General features: G+C 42.2%; 1 protein-coding gene across 2 annotated transcripts in view; it reads left to right on the top strand.

Moving 5' to 3' along the window:
* The first annotated feature begins 1,502 nt into the window (after positions 1 to 1,502).
* LOC112215817 (guanine nucleotide-binding protein G(s) subunit alpha) overlaps positions 1,503 to 17,375 on the top strand; it is a 32,023-nt gene continuing 16,150 nt past the window's right edge. Inside the window, exons 1-5 of one of the 2 annotated variants that reach the window (XM_042299262.1) lie at positions 1,503 to 2,859; positions 4,595 to 4,667; positions 7,455 to 7,509; positions 7,701 to 7,820; positions 12,335 to 12,432. In XM_042299262.1, the coding sequence (XP_042155196.1) occupies positions 2,721 to 2,859; positions 4,595 to 4,667; positions 7,455 to 7,509; positions 7,701 to 7,820; positions 12,335 to 12,432 (485 nt within the window). In that variant the 5' untranslated portion in view covers positions 1,503 to 2,720. The remainder of the gene's footprint in view (positions 2,860 to 4,594; positions 4,668 to 7,454; positions 7,510 to 7,700; positions 7,821 to 12,334; positions 12,433 to 17,375) is intronic. The other variant, XM_024375233.2, reaches the window with a different exon arrangement.

The following is a 17,375-nucleotide window of genomic DNA, read 5'->3' on the forward strand; positions in this document are numbered from 1 at the left end:
ACTGTGTGCCTAATAATGTGTCCAGTGACCCATGACCCAACATAGTGTGCCCTCTAGTGTACAAATTAAGTGGAACATTCAAACCCCCGACAAACTACAGATGCAACAACGAAATAAGTAAGCCCAAATCTCTTCTACAAGGCATACACTTTTGAGGGATAAAATGAATTTACAAATAATGCAAAATGCGGTGAATTTAATATAAACAAGTGTTCAATATTAAACGATAAACAGTCTTTCTCAACCCAATTCATGTTTTCTAGTCAAGTCTTCCATACACTTTCTGACAAATGAATTTGCACATTACATCATGAATCACTGGAGTAAGGATAGAATAGGGTGTGATTGTGGACTTTTATCATATACTGAAACTGTATTTGTACAATAAAGCGCGTGAAAGCTAGTAAGGATGTGAACGGTAGTACCTTGTTTACAACCAAGTTACTGCTGCCATCTAGTGCTGAGAAGATGTGACAGCAACAGAGGCTAAAGTCATCACAGACCTCAAAGCAACACATTATCACAACGCAAGGTGACCATGGCATAGAAGTCATGAGACGTTGATGAATGTGAACACCAGCACATCAAGAACATACTACTAGAGCATCTCTGATTCAAATAACTTTCAAACACCACTGGGGATGATGAAACTATTTATACTGAGATTCTGAGTCAATGCGGAGAATAATGGACCGGGAAATATTGGATGACAGTCTATATACAGAGAACTGGCCAAATGGAATTCCAGGAAGACATTGAATAAAGCAATCCAAACAATGACAGTGACACACCCAAGAGACTATTTGCATCTCCAAATACAGCCCAGTAAATTAGTTCATTATAGAAAGCATGAGTCATACTCAGATTTGGAGATCTGACGTGATCAAGTTTTAGAATGTGACCAGGGGGTGTCAGTGAAAGGCTTTGTCATGCGGGTAAGAATGTCCCCCAAAATTGGACACATGTTCAATCGGAGTATACAGTTGGGATTTGGATAAACCTGGGATTGGAATTCAGAATACTAATTCAATAGTTCCATGCTGAAGTGGCAGAACTCCATCCATCTGGTCAGCCTATCTGTAACCTCTGGGTGTACAGATGAAGACAAGGAAGTTATCAGGTTTCAGGGCATACCATTTCATTTCCAGCCTAGTAATAAAGAATAAATTAGGATTATAATCTGCAATTGAAAAAACACCCCTGTGACAAGGCCTACCAACCTCATATAGTCCTAGGTTTTTAGAAGCATAAACAAACATGCTTTCGTGGTCCCGTTGGAATAATGATTAACAACTGGAAACATGTTTTATAATCAATGCGGTAGCCTAATTTAGTGCCACTGCGCGTCCAAACATCCAAAAAATAAAAAGAGAGTGACTCCGGTGGCCCCGTGTTAAGGGTCTTGGGTCGCAATCTGTTATGTCTTTGAAGAGGGCGCCGTTTTCTCTGCAGAATTTCGGCATGCTGACGTTCTGTGGAGTCATGTGATGAAGCGCTGGTCCTTCCCAGGGTTCACTGAGCGCTGTTTGCCCCACCCCATCTATCTCATATACTGTTCCCGAAGAGAACATTTATACCTTCAAGAATTGCTTATACGCGTGTTTAATCATCTTCCACGACCAGTCCAGGAGGGAACTGTCTTCATCGTGGAATGTGTTAGTGCAACACGCGTCATATTTATGAATGTATATGCACATGTAAACTCTACCATTCGAGTTCAGAAGGAATATAAAACTGAGACTGACAGCGGGCTATACCTGCAAGGAACGGGACAATTCGAAGGATTTTCGTGTTTTCGTCATGTTTAGAAGAATCAGAACCCATTTATTAAGATTTTATTGGGGGCTGTCTGAGCGCTATTAGGAGCCTTGCTGATGTGAGGAGCGATACAAATTTCGGCAACAAAAGAAAAGACAGCGAAGGGCCTTTGGATTGAGAAAAACCAGCAAGGAACAGCCATCACAGAAACGGGGGAAAATCACGAAAATTGAATTATTTTGGGGATCTAAACTGAACCGGACTCACCGTTTAGATCGAGGATCATATTGTGGATATAAAATGAGTTAAATGAAGACGGAAGCAAGGGAAATATTACACATGTAGTTCGTTAAGTGTAAATATATATATATTTTTCCTCCAGTCTACAGTCTCTGCGCGTAGAAAGGCCGCAGGAAATACGCCTTTTCCCAAAGAGATGTTTATTCTAACCCGTGTCAAAAAAGATCCGGGTCAAATTTTACAGTCGCGTTTTTGTGCTATACCGATTTTCGGTCTCTGTCACAGGCAACAGTGAGACCCGTGCCGTTCGTGAGCTGAAAATAGGCTTTTTATCCTCTCTTCAATTGAATGTGAGCGAGGCAAAACCCTCAATCAACCTTTAAACCTGTGGATGGTCATCTATATCGGCATATAAAAGCTGTACGTGAAGAAGGAAAAAGCCTAATAGAATTGGCCAAACTGAGAGGACGGCCTGGGTATCGTCATCAACAGTCTCCTGCCCTCTGACAGTAATATCAGTTGAAAAAGACGCATTATATACACACATACTTTACAAACGCAATAGGACAACGTTTTAAAACAGACGTTAGTTCGACGTAACATTAAACCACAGCCTGTATACATGTCGTTAATATTCGTCTCAATTCCGTCGGTCAACCGAGAGATCTAGGTTAGTTATTTTTCTTCTCCACCTTCCCCCGGACCCACTTTCTTGCGGGAAGATGGGTTGTTTGGGCAACAGTAAGACTGAAGATCAGCGAAATGAGGAGAAGGTACAAAGAGAAGCCAACAAAAAGATAGAGAAACAGCTTCAGAAGGACAAACAGCTATATAGAGCAACTCACAGGCTACTACTTTTAGGTAAATGTGAACGGAATCTGATGTGTTGCAGGCAAGGCCTCATTGGCGACATTGTTTCTAATCCTATATTTGATGTGATATAGGATTTAGTTTTCTCTGTAGGCCTTCCTGCTACACAACATAGTAATTGTACTTTTTCAATGTGACATGGTTGCTGGCGTGATGTTTCAAGCTGACACGGTGTATCAAAAGATGCAGTTCGACTTGATCCTCTAACGAATAATTGAAGCCTACTCATTGCAACATTTAGTTTATTTTCTTCACATTTTGATACATTATGTCGTAGGCCTGTGTGATTGTAACAGCTCCTGCCTAATCTATATGAAACATGGGTGTTGAGCCTCTACATGTGGGTGTGCTCTCAGAACAACTATCTGCTTGTACACTTTCAAATCCGTAGGCCTGTGTATTTCGAGGCGGGCCTATGTGCGGAATAATGCAGCGCACTCTGAGCATTTCTACCGCTGACACTTCTCTACTCATGGTACTGTAATGTGAAAACAGTCCAAATGTCCTCTCGAAAGGATATTTGATGAGAAAGTGCCTGAGAACTAGTGTGTTGAACGCTATACCAGTATTTCCGTTGGAGAGGAAGTTGTGGTAACTAAAGTAAGCAGAACAGAACTCTCATTTAACATTGACTTCTACATACTGCTTTATATAGCACTGTGCCCTTTGCACTTTTCTATGATATGACCATTTTTTTGTTGTACCGTTGTCAAGTTTTCAGATGTTGGCCCCCATTTGTGAGTTTTAATTTTGTCAGACAGTGGAGATAAGACATCTGACCCTTAACCAATCATGATACAGCTCTTACCATTTGATATCACTGCTCTGGGGGGAAAAAACATTAGTCATAAATCTATTTGAAATTTAGAGTATAGTTGGCACCTTTTTTTATGCTTGATTCACACTATAGGGTCAAGCCGAGCTGTACTGGACTAGATGGTTATGCATCTACCACTGGGACTGTGCTGGTAAAGGACAGTGTTAAAAGACAATATTAGAGCCAGTACAGCTCAGGTCTGCCCCATAGGTGTTAGAGAGGATCTGTGATAAAGAACTCCCTTAGTTATTCTCACATGGGGAAAGTTCACAAACCTAGACCAATCTAAAATAATCTGTCAGACTTGATAGAGGTTTTACGCCTTTTGCTTTGTGTTAGCGGTACACCCCTTGTTATCAGTGATGCTGTTAATACTGTTGTATTATTCGATTTCAACAGGTTAATATTTCTCACATTTATTGACATTTATACTGTATGTGCAGATTCACCAAACATCCCACTAATTTGAATTTGTTTGCTTCAGACACGGGTGGAATCACGCTCAAAGGTAGAAGTTGACCCGAACCACATCAGTTTATCCAACTTAAATCCCGACCTTAACCGACTGGAGAATACAACTATATCTGACCCTAGACCAGAGGTTAAAGGGCAACTTTTTCCAACTCCTGGCCTCTGTTGCTGCTGTGTGAGACCTCAGTCAAGTGGCATAATAACCTGTTTCAATTAGAACTGTTCTGATCATGTTTATTTCACAGATTTAAAATGCTCGACTATTCCTTTTAACATGTCTCTCTTTACAATTTTTTTTTTTTGATGCATCACATTCCAAATGACCATCCTCGGTTGGCTGTCGGGATCGGGCATTGCGCTGTACTCTCTGAAACGTGTCTAACCACCGCTCTCGTTCTCTATCTCTTGTTTGCTCTTTCACTCTATACTTCTACACAGGGGCTGGTGAGTCAGGGAAGAGCACCATAGTGAAGCAGATGCGAATCCTCCATGTGAATGGCTTCAATGCAGAGTAAGTATCGTTTTCTACTCCAGGCGACGCTCCTCAACTGCGAATAAAGATCCGGGTTTGAGGTGGCCAGAGGGATTGGGGGAGAATCACGGAGGAACCCAGAATGAAAACAGACATTCAAAACACCAACTTGACCCCGTGGGCATCTTCCATGTATTGGTCTTTCAATACCTGAATTGTATAATACACACACTAGATGCACCTGTGCAAGAGCACGTGATGGGAGGGTAGTTACAGTTCCCTCAGTTTGAAGATTAGTGCTTCAATAGCCACTATTACTTACTGTCTAGGTGTCTCGTCCTTATGCTATTTTTAAAGTATTGACGGAAATATTAGATTGCGGTTCAAGAATTATCAGTCCGATTGCATGGACTTCCAAAAATGAAAAGCGAATGGAGAGACGAGAAGTCAAACTTCCTTTGGAACAAACTCTGCGGGGTTCAAGCCCTGGTTGGTGACTTGTGCTTTAGGGCCCTAGTGCATTGGTTGGTAGAGGTCTACGCCCAGGTGAGTAGGTTGGTTGGGGGTTTAGGCCTAAATGTGGAGATGGGTGAGGTTCTATGCCTCCTCAGCATCCCATGTAAGTGCCCAATCAGAATATGATGATCGCATTGAAAAGACAAAAGTCGCATTTTTTGTCTGATTGTGTTCAGATCCGTCTGACCACCTCGTTATCATTGTGTGTATATTTCTCCTCAGTCTGGATGCAATCAGGCTACCAAAAGTGCAAACAATGGGTGACATCATCAGCACTCCGCCCACAAGTGTCAAGAAAACTTGTTTTGGTAGTGAGAGGCACCTAGCGTGTGAGGAATGTGTTTGCTGGCTTCATGAATGCTAGCCAAATAGCTAATATTAGTTACGCTAACCCCTTTGCAATCCCTTGAGCTTTGCTAGCTGTCTTGCTGGTTAGCTACAGTAGTTAACTACTGCCATCAAGTAGTTGTTGTGTTATATTTAGCCTTTTCCACCGATTGCAGAATGGATACTGGCATTTGAATATAGTGCTGGAAAATTAAATCCGGGCACAATGTGGACACGTTTAAATGTAGGTGAAGACGCATGACGTGTTCGGAATTCTAAGATCAGAACTTCATGATCAGAAAACAAAAACATCATTAACTGTCAAGTCTAGACACAGCCTCAGTGCGTTGGTGGTTTGGGTTTTAGTCCCCAGTTTGTGGGGTTAGGTTTGATGGTTCAGGCTCTGGTGTGGTGAGTGGCTTTGGTTAAATGAGCAAATCAGCACCTAAGGCACCCAGCATTGTGTGACCCATCTTGTGACTCCATAACACTTACAAAAGCTGTGTGTGTGTGTGCTCAGATCATCGCTTGGGCACATCCTAGATCCAGGGTGTCAATCATACGGCCCGGGGTAGTTTGACTAAAACATTTGAATAATGATAAAACATAATCAATATACTTTTAAATGACTAAAACCAAATCGAAACTGTGTAGAAATGATAATGGAGAAATGATAATGGACCTACATTATTACCGTTTCTTGACTGTCCAGCTGCTAATAATCACCGACACTAAAGCTAGACAATCGAGGAGTATCGAAAATTCCCAAAACAATAAATTTTGACGGCGAGGAAATATAACCGATTTTCAGTGCGGCCCTCTGGACCTCGTTGAAGACTGATAGGTTTGACACCCCTGTCCTAGACATTTCAAACATTAATTGATTAGTTGGATGTGTCTGTGTTAAGTTAGCTGTACCCAATATAACTTTAAACGTATGGATTGTATTTCAATGGTATTTTGCAATGGATAAAAGGCAGGGCGGTGTGTCTGACCTCTTGAGCAACGTTTCCTCGTCAGTCCTGGGGGAAAGATGCTCTGCAAGGAATTCCTGGATGATGAAGTTTTTTGCATTCAGTCATTTTCATTGATACGGTTCTAGGCCTAATAGGCCTAATAGCTTGATGGCTCATCGATTTGTGAAACACTGGACCAAATATTTATTTTATTTTGTCTTCTTTGGTACATTTTTTGACAAAGATGGACACGGATGTATACACTAAACGCATGCTTTCTACTTCAAGTTATTGCCTATTCTCTCTCCACACGCACATGTAAGCGAGCACATGCTACTTTGTAATAGCACGTGATTTTGAATGACCGTCGTGTTGAAAATGTAAACAAGGCCTTCTCGATCTAACCCTCTTGTTTATTGGGTTAGGGGGATGTCTGTGTGGCTGTTGCCTATTCTCGACTTTTCCCTCCCTTCTCTCACACCCTTTTCTATCCCTCTCTATCTGTCGGTGTACCTCTTTCACATTCCCTCTCTTACTCCTTGACTGCTGTTTTGTGTTTTTGGTGTAAACTAAATATCAGTGGTAGTGCACAGTCTGTGATGGGTGCTGCTCAGCAAAACGGTTGTTTTACAATTTAGTCGTACATTTGAAGCAGTCTAGTAATGGGCTGTTGTTGCTGCTCGGATACCACTCTTACAATTGGGGTCGTGTTTGACATCGGATCATTTGTGTTTATCGTAGCAGGTAGAGTATTTTCATTGGAGTGCAATGTAGACACTGGGAGACTGTGACCTGTTTTTCGGTATATGAGTTTCACATAGTTGAAGACGTGTGTGTCAGTCATGAATAATGGCAGGTTCAGAAGGGATGATCGTGAGGTGTAGTGCATGTGCCAGATGTTTCTGGACTATTATCCACGTACATTTTAGTTTTTGGTTTTGCTGTATCAACAATGTATGGCCAATTATATTGTAATTTACAACATGGAAGATTGAGCTTTGATGTGTTTGTGGGGGTTTTTTCGCAGGGAGAAGAAGCAGAAGATTCACGACATCAAGAATAATATTAAAGAAGCTATTGAGGTAAGTTTTCGGTTTGAAGCTTTCATATCACTGTGGGTAGCTAGAATAAATACAATCTAAATAGCTAAGCATGAATCATCAATATTTTATCAATGATTATTGACTATAAGATACCCCAAGACAATCCTGTGTTGTCACCTCGATCTGTATTGATTGTGCGTGTGTGTGTGTGTGTGTGTGTCGCTCTTTAGACCATAGTAGCGGCTATGAGTACACTGACGCCTCCCGTTCAGCTCGCCAGTCCACACAACCAATACCGGATCGAATATGTCCTCAATTTAGTCAGTCAGAAGGACTATGAATTCACATCTGTGAGTATGACAATGTTTCTACCACCCACACACAGAACATTATAGATTGTCATGGTCTTTTCATGAATGTACAGTGTATACACGCCTGTGTGAGTAAGCACATTATTTTCTTGTGTGTACCGTGCATGTGCACACACAGTACCAGTCAAAAGTTTGGACACGCCTACTCCTTCCAGGGTTTTTCTTTGTTTTTACTATTTTCTACATTGTAGAATAATAGTCAAGACATCAAAACTATGAAATAACACACATGGAATCATGTAGTAACCAAAAAAAGTGTTAAATATATTTGAGATTCTTCAAAGTAGCCACCCTTTGCCTTGATGACAGCTTTGCACACTCTTGGCATTCTCTCAACCAGCTTCTCACACCTGGATTATGGAACATTTGCCCGTTTTATTATTTAAAACATTCTTCAAGCTCTGTCAAATTGGTTGTTTATCATTGCTAGACAACCATTGTCAGGTCTTGCCATAGATCTTCAAGTATATTTAAAAACTGTAACTCGGCCACTCAGGAACGTTCACTGTCTTCTTGGTAAGCAACTCCAGTGTAGATTTGGCATTGTTTTAGGTTACTGTCCTGCTGACAGGTAAATTAATCTCCCAGTGTCTGGTGGAAAGCAGACTGAACTAGGATTTGTCTGTGCTTGACTCAATTCCGTTTCTTTTTTTTATCCTGAAAAAGTCCAGAATCCTTAAGGATTACAAGCATACCCATAACATGATGTGGCCACTACTATGCTTGAAAATTGGGAGAGTGGTACTCGGTAATGAATTGGATTTGCCCCAAACATAACTGTGTTCAGGTCAAAAAGTGAATTGCTTTGCCACATGTTTAGCAGTAATACTTTAGTGCCTTGTTGCAAACAGGATGCATGTTTTGGAATATTTTTATTCTGTACAGGCTTCCTTCTTTTCACTCTGTCAATTAGGTTAGTATTGTGGAGTAACAATGTTCTTGATCCATCAACTGTTCCAGTAACTGTTTTAAAGTCACCATTGGCCTCATGGTGAAATCCCTGAGCAGTTTCCTTCCTCCCCGGCAACATTGTTAGGAAGGACGACTGTATCTTTGTAGTGACTGGGTGTATTGATACACCATCCAAAGTGCAACTAGTGACTTCATGCTTAAAGGGATATACAATGTCTGCTTTTTAATTTTTTACCCATCTACCAATAGGCGCTTGTCTTTGTGAGGCATTGGAAAACCTCCCTGGTCTTTGTGGTTGAATCTGTGTTCACTGCTCGACTGAGGTTACCGTACAGATAATTAGATTTGTGTAAACATTTCGAAAAGCTTGACTCCACTTTGACATTATGGAATATTGTGTGGAGGCTAGTAAACCATTTTAAAATTCAGGCTGTAACACAACAAAATGGCAGGGGGTCTAGGGGTGTGAATACATTCTAAAGGCACTGTACATGCTGTTCATGTTCCCTTAGGAAGGCCCATCCAGCAGTCCCTGTTGCAGGTGACAGCCTCATGGTACTGGTAGCTCTGTGGGATGTGGTACAGTAGTAATTAGCAGTTAGGGCCTCTATGGGATGCCTGTTAACTAATGGACTGCCCTGAGGGAAGGCCTGGAGGTCTCTGAGTACCACTGCTTGACACTGATTGCCTTTTAACGCCCCTAAATATCTCTCTGGGACCCACGTGTCAGAGTCCCACTGGGACCCACACCTGAATAAACCGAGTGCTTTCTGGTAGGACTTCGCCGGAGGGGACGTAAGGACTCCGTAACAGTTAAGCAGGTAGCAGGGTTCTCGAATAGGTTGAAAACATAGGCCATTGAATTGCATTTCTAATGGATTTCTCGATGCTTTGGGAACTTAGTTACACGTTGATCACAGGAACCTTGTTAATGTTGTTTTGATTGAATAGTGTGCGCCACCGAACACTGCAAGCCGGTAAAACTCACCGTGGCGCACGTTAACAAGGTTCCTGTGATCAACGTGTAACTAAGTTCCCAAAGCATCGAAATGCAATTCAATGGCCTATGTTTTCGACTTATCCAGAACCCTAGGACAGACGACATGTTGTCACTCATCGAAATGAAAACAACCGATTGGTTAATGCTTTGCATATATTTTGCTGTTGCTACGTGTTAATTTAGGTCCACGTAAGAGTCTTCGGCTGATGCAAAGTGACCGGTTACAGTTGAGTGGTTGCATCCCTACCATTGCACCGTAGACAGTCATTGAAGATTGCTTTGTCTTTCTTCTGGGCCTAGCACACCTGCCATAACATCGCTCTCTGAGTTTGGGTGTGTAGGGCCACATGTGAAGGCGACGTGATTGTCTGCTGCCTTGCTCTGGTTTTTGGATCTCTGTGATTTAGAGTCCCCCCAACTCCCCTCCATCAGGAGCTAAGGTCAGACAGTGTAACTCTCTCTCCCTCCCTCCTCTCTGGCACCCCCCAGGGCGGAGAGGAAACCGGTTCTACTGGTCACCTGATCTCAGAGTACATGTAGAAAAAAAAGAAAGGATGAGGAAAAGGAGGCAGCCTTTAGATGTGGGTGTTTCTGGGGGTAGAAGCGGGGGTAGTTTGTACAGTTATCTACTGTCTGGGCTATTCGCTTCTAGTTAATTTAGTGTTTTAAGATGTCGTCTTTGTTGTGGTATGGGGTTTATTTTCGGACAGCTGATTTCTCGGCTGATGATAATGGGAGTCTTATAGGTTGTCTAAACGCCAATAAAATGTCAGTTTTCTAAAAATGCAAAGCTACCAGGCAACTTCCTTTCCCATGTCTCTCGCTACATGAAGATACTGTAGTAGTGTTGACCATAGAGGTGGAACGCTAGTGAGGAGATTCCCATTCAGCCACATATTGCGCAAGGTTTTTGCGTAGCACGTGCTACGTTATAGATTGCCGTTTTAGAAACCAGGTAAAAGCAACCAGCCATGGAAACGGAGCCATGGCCTTCTGATAAACCTCAACTTGACAATTGTCCCTTTGTTTAAAGAAAAAGAGTTAAAGGAAGATCAAGCTCCCTGTAATAGGTTTTGTTGTTGCAAAAACAACATTTGTGTATTTGAGAAAGGCCATCCCAAAGGATGAAATGGAAAAAAAACTTTTTTTTTAAAGGAAATATGGGTGAAGTTGGCAAATATTTATTTTCTTTTTCAGGCATTAGACCTGCCTAACTCTCACTTAAAACATTGTTTTTCTGTGTAATAGGCTAAATCACCACATCTGTTAACATCTGCTTCGGAGTGATCTATTCTTGCAATTTGTAGTCTATGACATTCCAGATTTAGATATGATAAGTAGTTTGGATGTAGTGGACTACTTTTTCCAAAGTAACTTTAGTTAATGAAATGACTTTTTTTAAAGGGTAGCTTTAGTGTAGCTTCACTTCTTCCAGAGTGAAGTAATTGGCAGCTTGGTAAACTGTATTTTCAGAGTAGCTTCCCGAACACTGCAAGCCGGTGAGCGGAGGCAAACAATATAGCACTGAGTTGTGGCCCCAAAGGATTCTGGTTTGGCTGCTGTAATGCAATAAGGAGTTAGCAGGGGAGTTATTTTTCTCTTAAGCGCATGACTGATGATAAAGGAGGACTCTGTTACTAAGACACATAATGAGTGCTATTTTTTTATGGAGTGGATGCAGGGATTTCGGGTAACCCAAGCCAAACAAAAAGTGGGACAAATATGTTGGGCAGCGAAAGCGAAATGTTATGTTTGTGTGTATGTGTGGCCCAATTGTTCCACAATAGTCTAGTTGTCCAGAAGCCTTTATTTTATACAGGACACAGATTCCTGTTTACCTTCAAGGTCCAAATGGAGGAGGATGAAGGGAGATTTGAGACGATCTACCTTTCCATGTGCTTTTTGGCCCTCTGAATGTTGATAAGCTATGTGGGCATTCCCACTTTATGCGAAAGATATCAAACAAGGATGTAACAGATTAGCCATTCGATATGAGTTGACTCCCCTGTTTACACCTGCACCACTTTTGTTTGCCGAGTCAAATTAATGAAATAGGTTTCATTCAATATTTATATGGGATTTTAACGTGATTATTTAGGGTTAAGTCTGTGATACCTGCCAAAGATGACCCTCCTAAGCCTGTTGACCATACGCAATCTTAATTTCTCCTCGTTGAAGGAAATGTTGAAAAACATGCCTTGTTTTTAACTTTAAGGCACAATCTGTAATTTCAACGGCCTGACTAATGTCACTTGGTTTTTCCTATATTGAAGCTCCCCTTGGCCGTTACCCTCACTGGCCACAGAACCTGTTCTCCAGTCAATAAATGCCAGATCCCTAATAGGTGTGCTGCCCCATTGGAATGTAATTCTTCCCACCCCTATTTACCTTTTCTACATGTACACACGCTCTAGCCAAGCACAAAGCACACAGCATGTGGTGTCAACAAAAGAGGCCGCACATCGCAGTGCCCTCAAACACCGCATGGATGGACAGTGTCCTCTTTCTCGACCTGCTTTAATTCAATTGATCCCCTCGCTCTCTCTCTCTCTTCCTCTCACATACTATTTCTCCCTTTCAGGAGTTTTATGAGAATGCGAAGACTCTCTGGCAGGACGAGGGCGTGAGGGTGTGTTTTGAGAGATCCAATGAGTACCAGCTGATCGACTGTGCGCAGTAGTAAGTATGCACTGCACCACATGCCGAGGGAGGACCAGCAGTCTTTAGTAGCTCCAGTGCCCTTATACAGGCCTGTGTTGTTGAACATAAACAGTCTAGGCCAAAGATTAGGGGCACGTATAGCACACTACCCAATCTGAAACGTATTCAATTTCATCAAAACTTTATTGTGCAAAGCAATTTCCTTGTGAGACTGTTCTGGTTTTCTGTGACACCTGGCAGCATAACGGGCAAAGGGTCCTGCCTGAAAAAATTGCCCTTTTAAAGTTCTTTGTGTTCCTATTGCTGTGGCTGAGGGACTGTGTAAAAGGACCCAGGAAGTGCTGTGTGATAGCGAGCTCTGTCATGGAAGTTACCCTGCAGCTCCTCATCGCGTCTCAGTGCGCACACACCACAGTATGACATCCCCCGAGCTGTCTGCATCAACAATGCCACCACTCTCTGCCTATGTGTGTCTCTCTGCCGCTCTCCCTAGTACTCTCTCACTCCACGCGCTCCCTCGTACTCACTTGCGCGCTCTCACACACCTTCTCTTCTTTCTTTTCCTCTCCTTCATGCATTCTCTCTCAACTGTTGTGTGGCTCCATCTCCTCATCTGTGATGTAGGATATTTGCAGCGACGGGTACCAAAAATGGCAGGTTCTGAGTCATAAGAAGGGGTAAGCAGAGATTTCACCAGCGGTTGGATAGGTGGGGGGAGAGGAGTACACCACTTAACCACAGTGACTGGCGCCTCAGAGTTAAATCTGTTATGGTGGTGTTAGGGATGCACGGCCCGATGTCTAGTTTAACACCGATGTGCAAAACCGATGTCAAAGCTGACGTGCCACACCTATATTACGTAGGTAGCAGACATGACGTGATGACGCCACGACACATACTGCACTACGCATGCAACACAGCATTCCTAACCTAGCCCACAACATCTGCCGGGTGGATCTATTTTTGAAGTTTCAAAGGAAGATAACAGAAAGGCCATATGCAACGTTTGTGCCGCTATTATTTCCAGAGGGGAGAAAGTGAAATCTTTCAATACCACAAACCTAATTACTAATTTAAACGTGCATCACCCCCAGACGTTAAGGCGGCTACTTGGAACAAAAGCAGAAAAAAAACGAGGTGCACACTTCCAACAACTAAAGTCGAGCAGTAGTTTTGAACGAGTAAGAACATTTCATCGGGACAACTCAAAGGCGAAATCCATTTAACGGCAAAATAATGGTATATATTCCCCTTGACAATCAACTGTTCTCTGTCGTGGATGATGTTGGCTTTTGCTGACTGGTGGAGCACTTCGAGCCCTGGTACACACTACCAAGTAGGAGCTATTTTTCAGATGTTGCCCTACTGGAGTTACACAGTATTGTTGAAATGCACATCCCTGAGCTACTTGCAATGGGCGTCACTGCTATTAGCTTCACCACTGACATTTGGACCAGTGATGTCAGCCCCATGAGCATGCTGAGTCTGACAGCACAGTGGGTGGATGAGGATTTCGTACTGAGGAAAGCCATATTGCATGCTCAATGTGCTGGTTCTCATACCGCTGCTGCCATTTCAATGGCATTTGAGAACATGTTTGAAACATGAACACACTCCTAGCTCCATTCAAACAACTGACTGGAGAAATAAGCTCATCAACTGCGTCTGCAACAGACGTGATACCCTCTGTCATGGCATTGAAACACCTGCTCAACAAAACCGCCAACAGACCGTGGGGTTAAAACTTGTAAAAGTACTAGAGGCTGTGAACAAGTGATTCGGTGGCATTCTCTCTGAGCCTCTTTACTGTGTCACCACCATGCTTGATGCTAGGTACAAGGACCGCTACTTTGATGCAGACAAGAAACAGGGTTTACGTGAAATGTTAGACACAGCTGGACAAGATGGAATCGGGCACAATGACAGTGCGCACCGACGAAGAGGACCCACAACAGAAGAGGCCACGGACAGACAGAGCTGAAACTTCACTGCTCGACATGTACGATGAAATCCTCTTTGGGAATGGAACGACTGAACAACGAAACAGCACAGCAAGTAAGTGAAAGAAATAGGTTTTGATTAGGTTTTACTGGTAATATGGACATGCGTAAATGCACACAAACTGACCAAAAATATATTTTTGTTGCGTGTTTCAACTATTTAACTGTACTAGAATGCTTGAAAGGCCGCTCAATTTTTTTTATATCGTTGTTTTTTTTGGGCAAGGAAAATATCGGTATCGGCCAAAAATGTCATCAGTGCATCCCTAGTGGAGTTTGATTTTGAGCTGATTGTATAAAAAAATATGTGCCAATGCTTGAAGAAACAGTGCTGTGTATTTGATTGTGTTACTTAACAGTCTAGGACAACCCCTTCAGGTGGTTCAGATGGTCCAGTCCAGTTTTGGCCCCTCCCTCTCTCCCATTCACTCTCTCACTACCTCACTCTCCTGCTCTCTCTACCTTTCACTCATTCTCTCCTCTCTCCTGCTCTTTCTTTCACTCACTCTCCTGCTTCCTCTCTCCCAGTCCATCTTTCTCTCTCTCACTCCCCCCCCTTGTTCTCTTCCCTTTTCTTTCTCTCCCTGGCTACTCTAGTCACACAAGATTTTGAGCTGATAGTCTATTTATAGAGCCTGTGGTTCTGTCTCTATGGCAACCGTGCTGGAGGCCAGGGAGCTATTTTAGAATCTGCTCTGTAATGTCACTACTTTCTGTTTGTCTTTTGGGTTCAGGCCGGTGGGCCAGGTCAAGTTTGTGAGTGTGAACCTTTGTGGAAGGAGAGTTTACAGCTTTTACAACATTTATTCTATAACGAGCAGGAAAGGAAAAGAGCGTTAATCTTCTGGAGTCTGCACAGTTATCTCTGGCCATCTTTGTTGCCATAACAAAGAATGGTAAATGTGCACGTACACACACACACACAATCTCTCTGTGTTTGTCCTAGTTAGAGCTAGGTGAAATGGCCTAAAAATCATTTTTTTTAAATTTTATTTTTTACATTTATGGGTGATTCACAATACATATCTAGATTTAAAATGTTTTCTCTAAATAAGCGTTGTTGTACAATTTTAAAGGTCAAATACACTGCATTTCAAACAGTCAGCGATAATCTATTGAATTCAGAGTGAAGTTATAAGCCTCCCACAACTACAAGACCCACTAATGTAATTCGTTTATCAAAATAGTTTAACCTGTTTTTTTTTTTTGCAATAATCACTGATCTGGCTTTCAAGTCTGTATATGAAAATGCCCTTTTTGTTATACATTTAACTAGAACCATGCATAATGCACATTCACTAGTAATGATTCAGTCTCATCGACAATCTCTCAAGCCCCCGAGCTAGTGATCAGCCAGCTAATCTTTATATTTCAAGTTTAGCCAATTTGGATATATGTGCTAGCGAACAGGGTTGAAGAGTTGAAGTATGAACACACAATTGTTATGAACGTTATGAACGCCTGTCCACTTTGTTCAGATGTTGAAATCAATTGGCCTACCTTATTTCTCAGAATGAGAACGGGTTGTCAATTCCTTGTATAATTGTGTTTTATGCTTATTGCATATTTATAAAAACAGACTAGACAGCTAGTATACCAGTATTTGGCTAAAATACTTATAGCAGTGCACCAATGCCGCACGCAACAAACTGAGCATTAATTTTCCAGAATCAATGTTCATTGATACTCTCGTTTTAGTAGTGTCTGCTCTGTGCGCAATTTGAGTAGTTGAGACATAAAACGGGTGTAGTTTGAAAAGTTAACTTATCCTCGATTACGGTAAAATAATGTCTCAATGTGTTTGTGTCCATATAACCGATTCTGTTGGACCAAACCTGAAATGCAAAAATAGCCCGTTGAAACCGGAAAACGCTCGTCAGAGAGGAATAGTGATCTCTTAAACTTGATGGCGTGAGAGGCGAAGGGAGGGAGGGACTTGGTGTGTGTGTGTAAACCATAGAGGAAGAGGCGACGCGAGAGGTTTCATTCTCGCACAAAGTCTTAAATAAGGCAAATTATTTTCTATGAGCTTATTTTGGACATAAGTTTGTCGCCTCTGCCTTTCGGACTCCCATTGTTAGGGTGGAGACGTGCATGTCGTCATATTAAGATCTCTGGTGTAAATGGGAAGGTGCACAGAGGAGCGAAGGGGACAAGACCAAAAAATATGACATGAGTACAAGCGGACAAGCACTATTAAACACTAAAAACGAACAAAATCTCGATTCTTGCGATACAGGCATTTGGATTGTCGCGCAAAAACATACATTAAAGTGAATTCGATATATCGCCTAGTTCTAGCCCTCTAGGTTCTAGGTCTCTCCCAGTGAGTGCCGACTCATTCCTGCCATGGCTCACCTGTAGTTAGGCCTGCCCCATTCCACCCCACCATGTCACATTCCTGGTTATCCAGAGGCTCGGCATTCCTCTGTGTTAAGTAGGCTCGTGAGACCAGGCCAGCATTTGTCTGTCACACCCTGTTTGTGACGTTCAGTTGTGTTAGCCACTCTAGGGACTGTTTAAACCCAAGTGAAATATCAGTTAACGTATGCATTGGAATGGGACATTCCTTTCAAAGTCAGTATGATCACAGGACTGGAACCATTGCCGTTCCTATAATCTGTAAGTGTCTCTACAAATGTATGCTAGTGTTTCTCTACACCCCCCTGGTTCCTGACCTGGACCAACACTGGTCCCTAGGATGTTAATAACTGGCTGCTCAGTTAGCTGACACTGATTTAATCAGCTTTCAAGTTAACTAATGGACAACAATATTTAATGTACGTGTAGTTAAATAATTCTACATATATTCCTAATTTACTCTTTCTGCAAGTGCTGGATTTTCACCCACAGCGGCAAAATCCACCATTCACTGTGATCCTACCTCCAACACAGATGTCCACAGACTAACCCATCTTTCTCAGTATAGTGCCATTTTGCTATTTCCTTTTACAAATACAT

This window comes from Oncorhynchus tshawytscha, linkage group LG16 (genome assembly GCF_018296145.1).
Source record: "Oncorhynchus tshawytscha isolate Ot180627B linkage group LG16, Otsh_v2.0, whole genome shotgun sequence".
Classification (NCBI taxonomy): domain Eukaryota; kingdom Metazoa; phylum Chordata; class Actinopteri; order Salmoniformes; family Salmonidae; genus Oncorhynchus; species Oncorhynchus tshawytscha.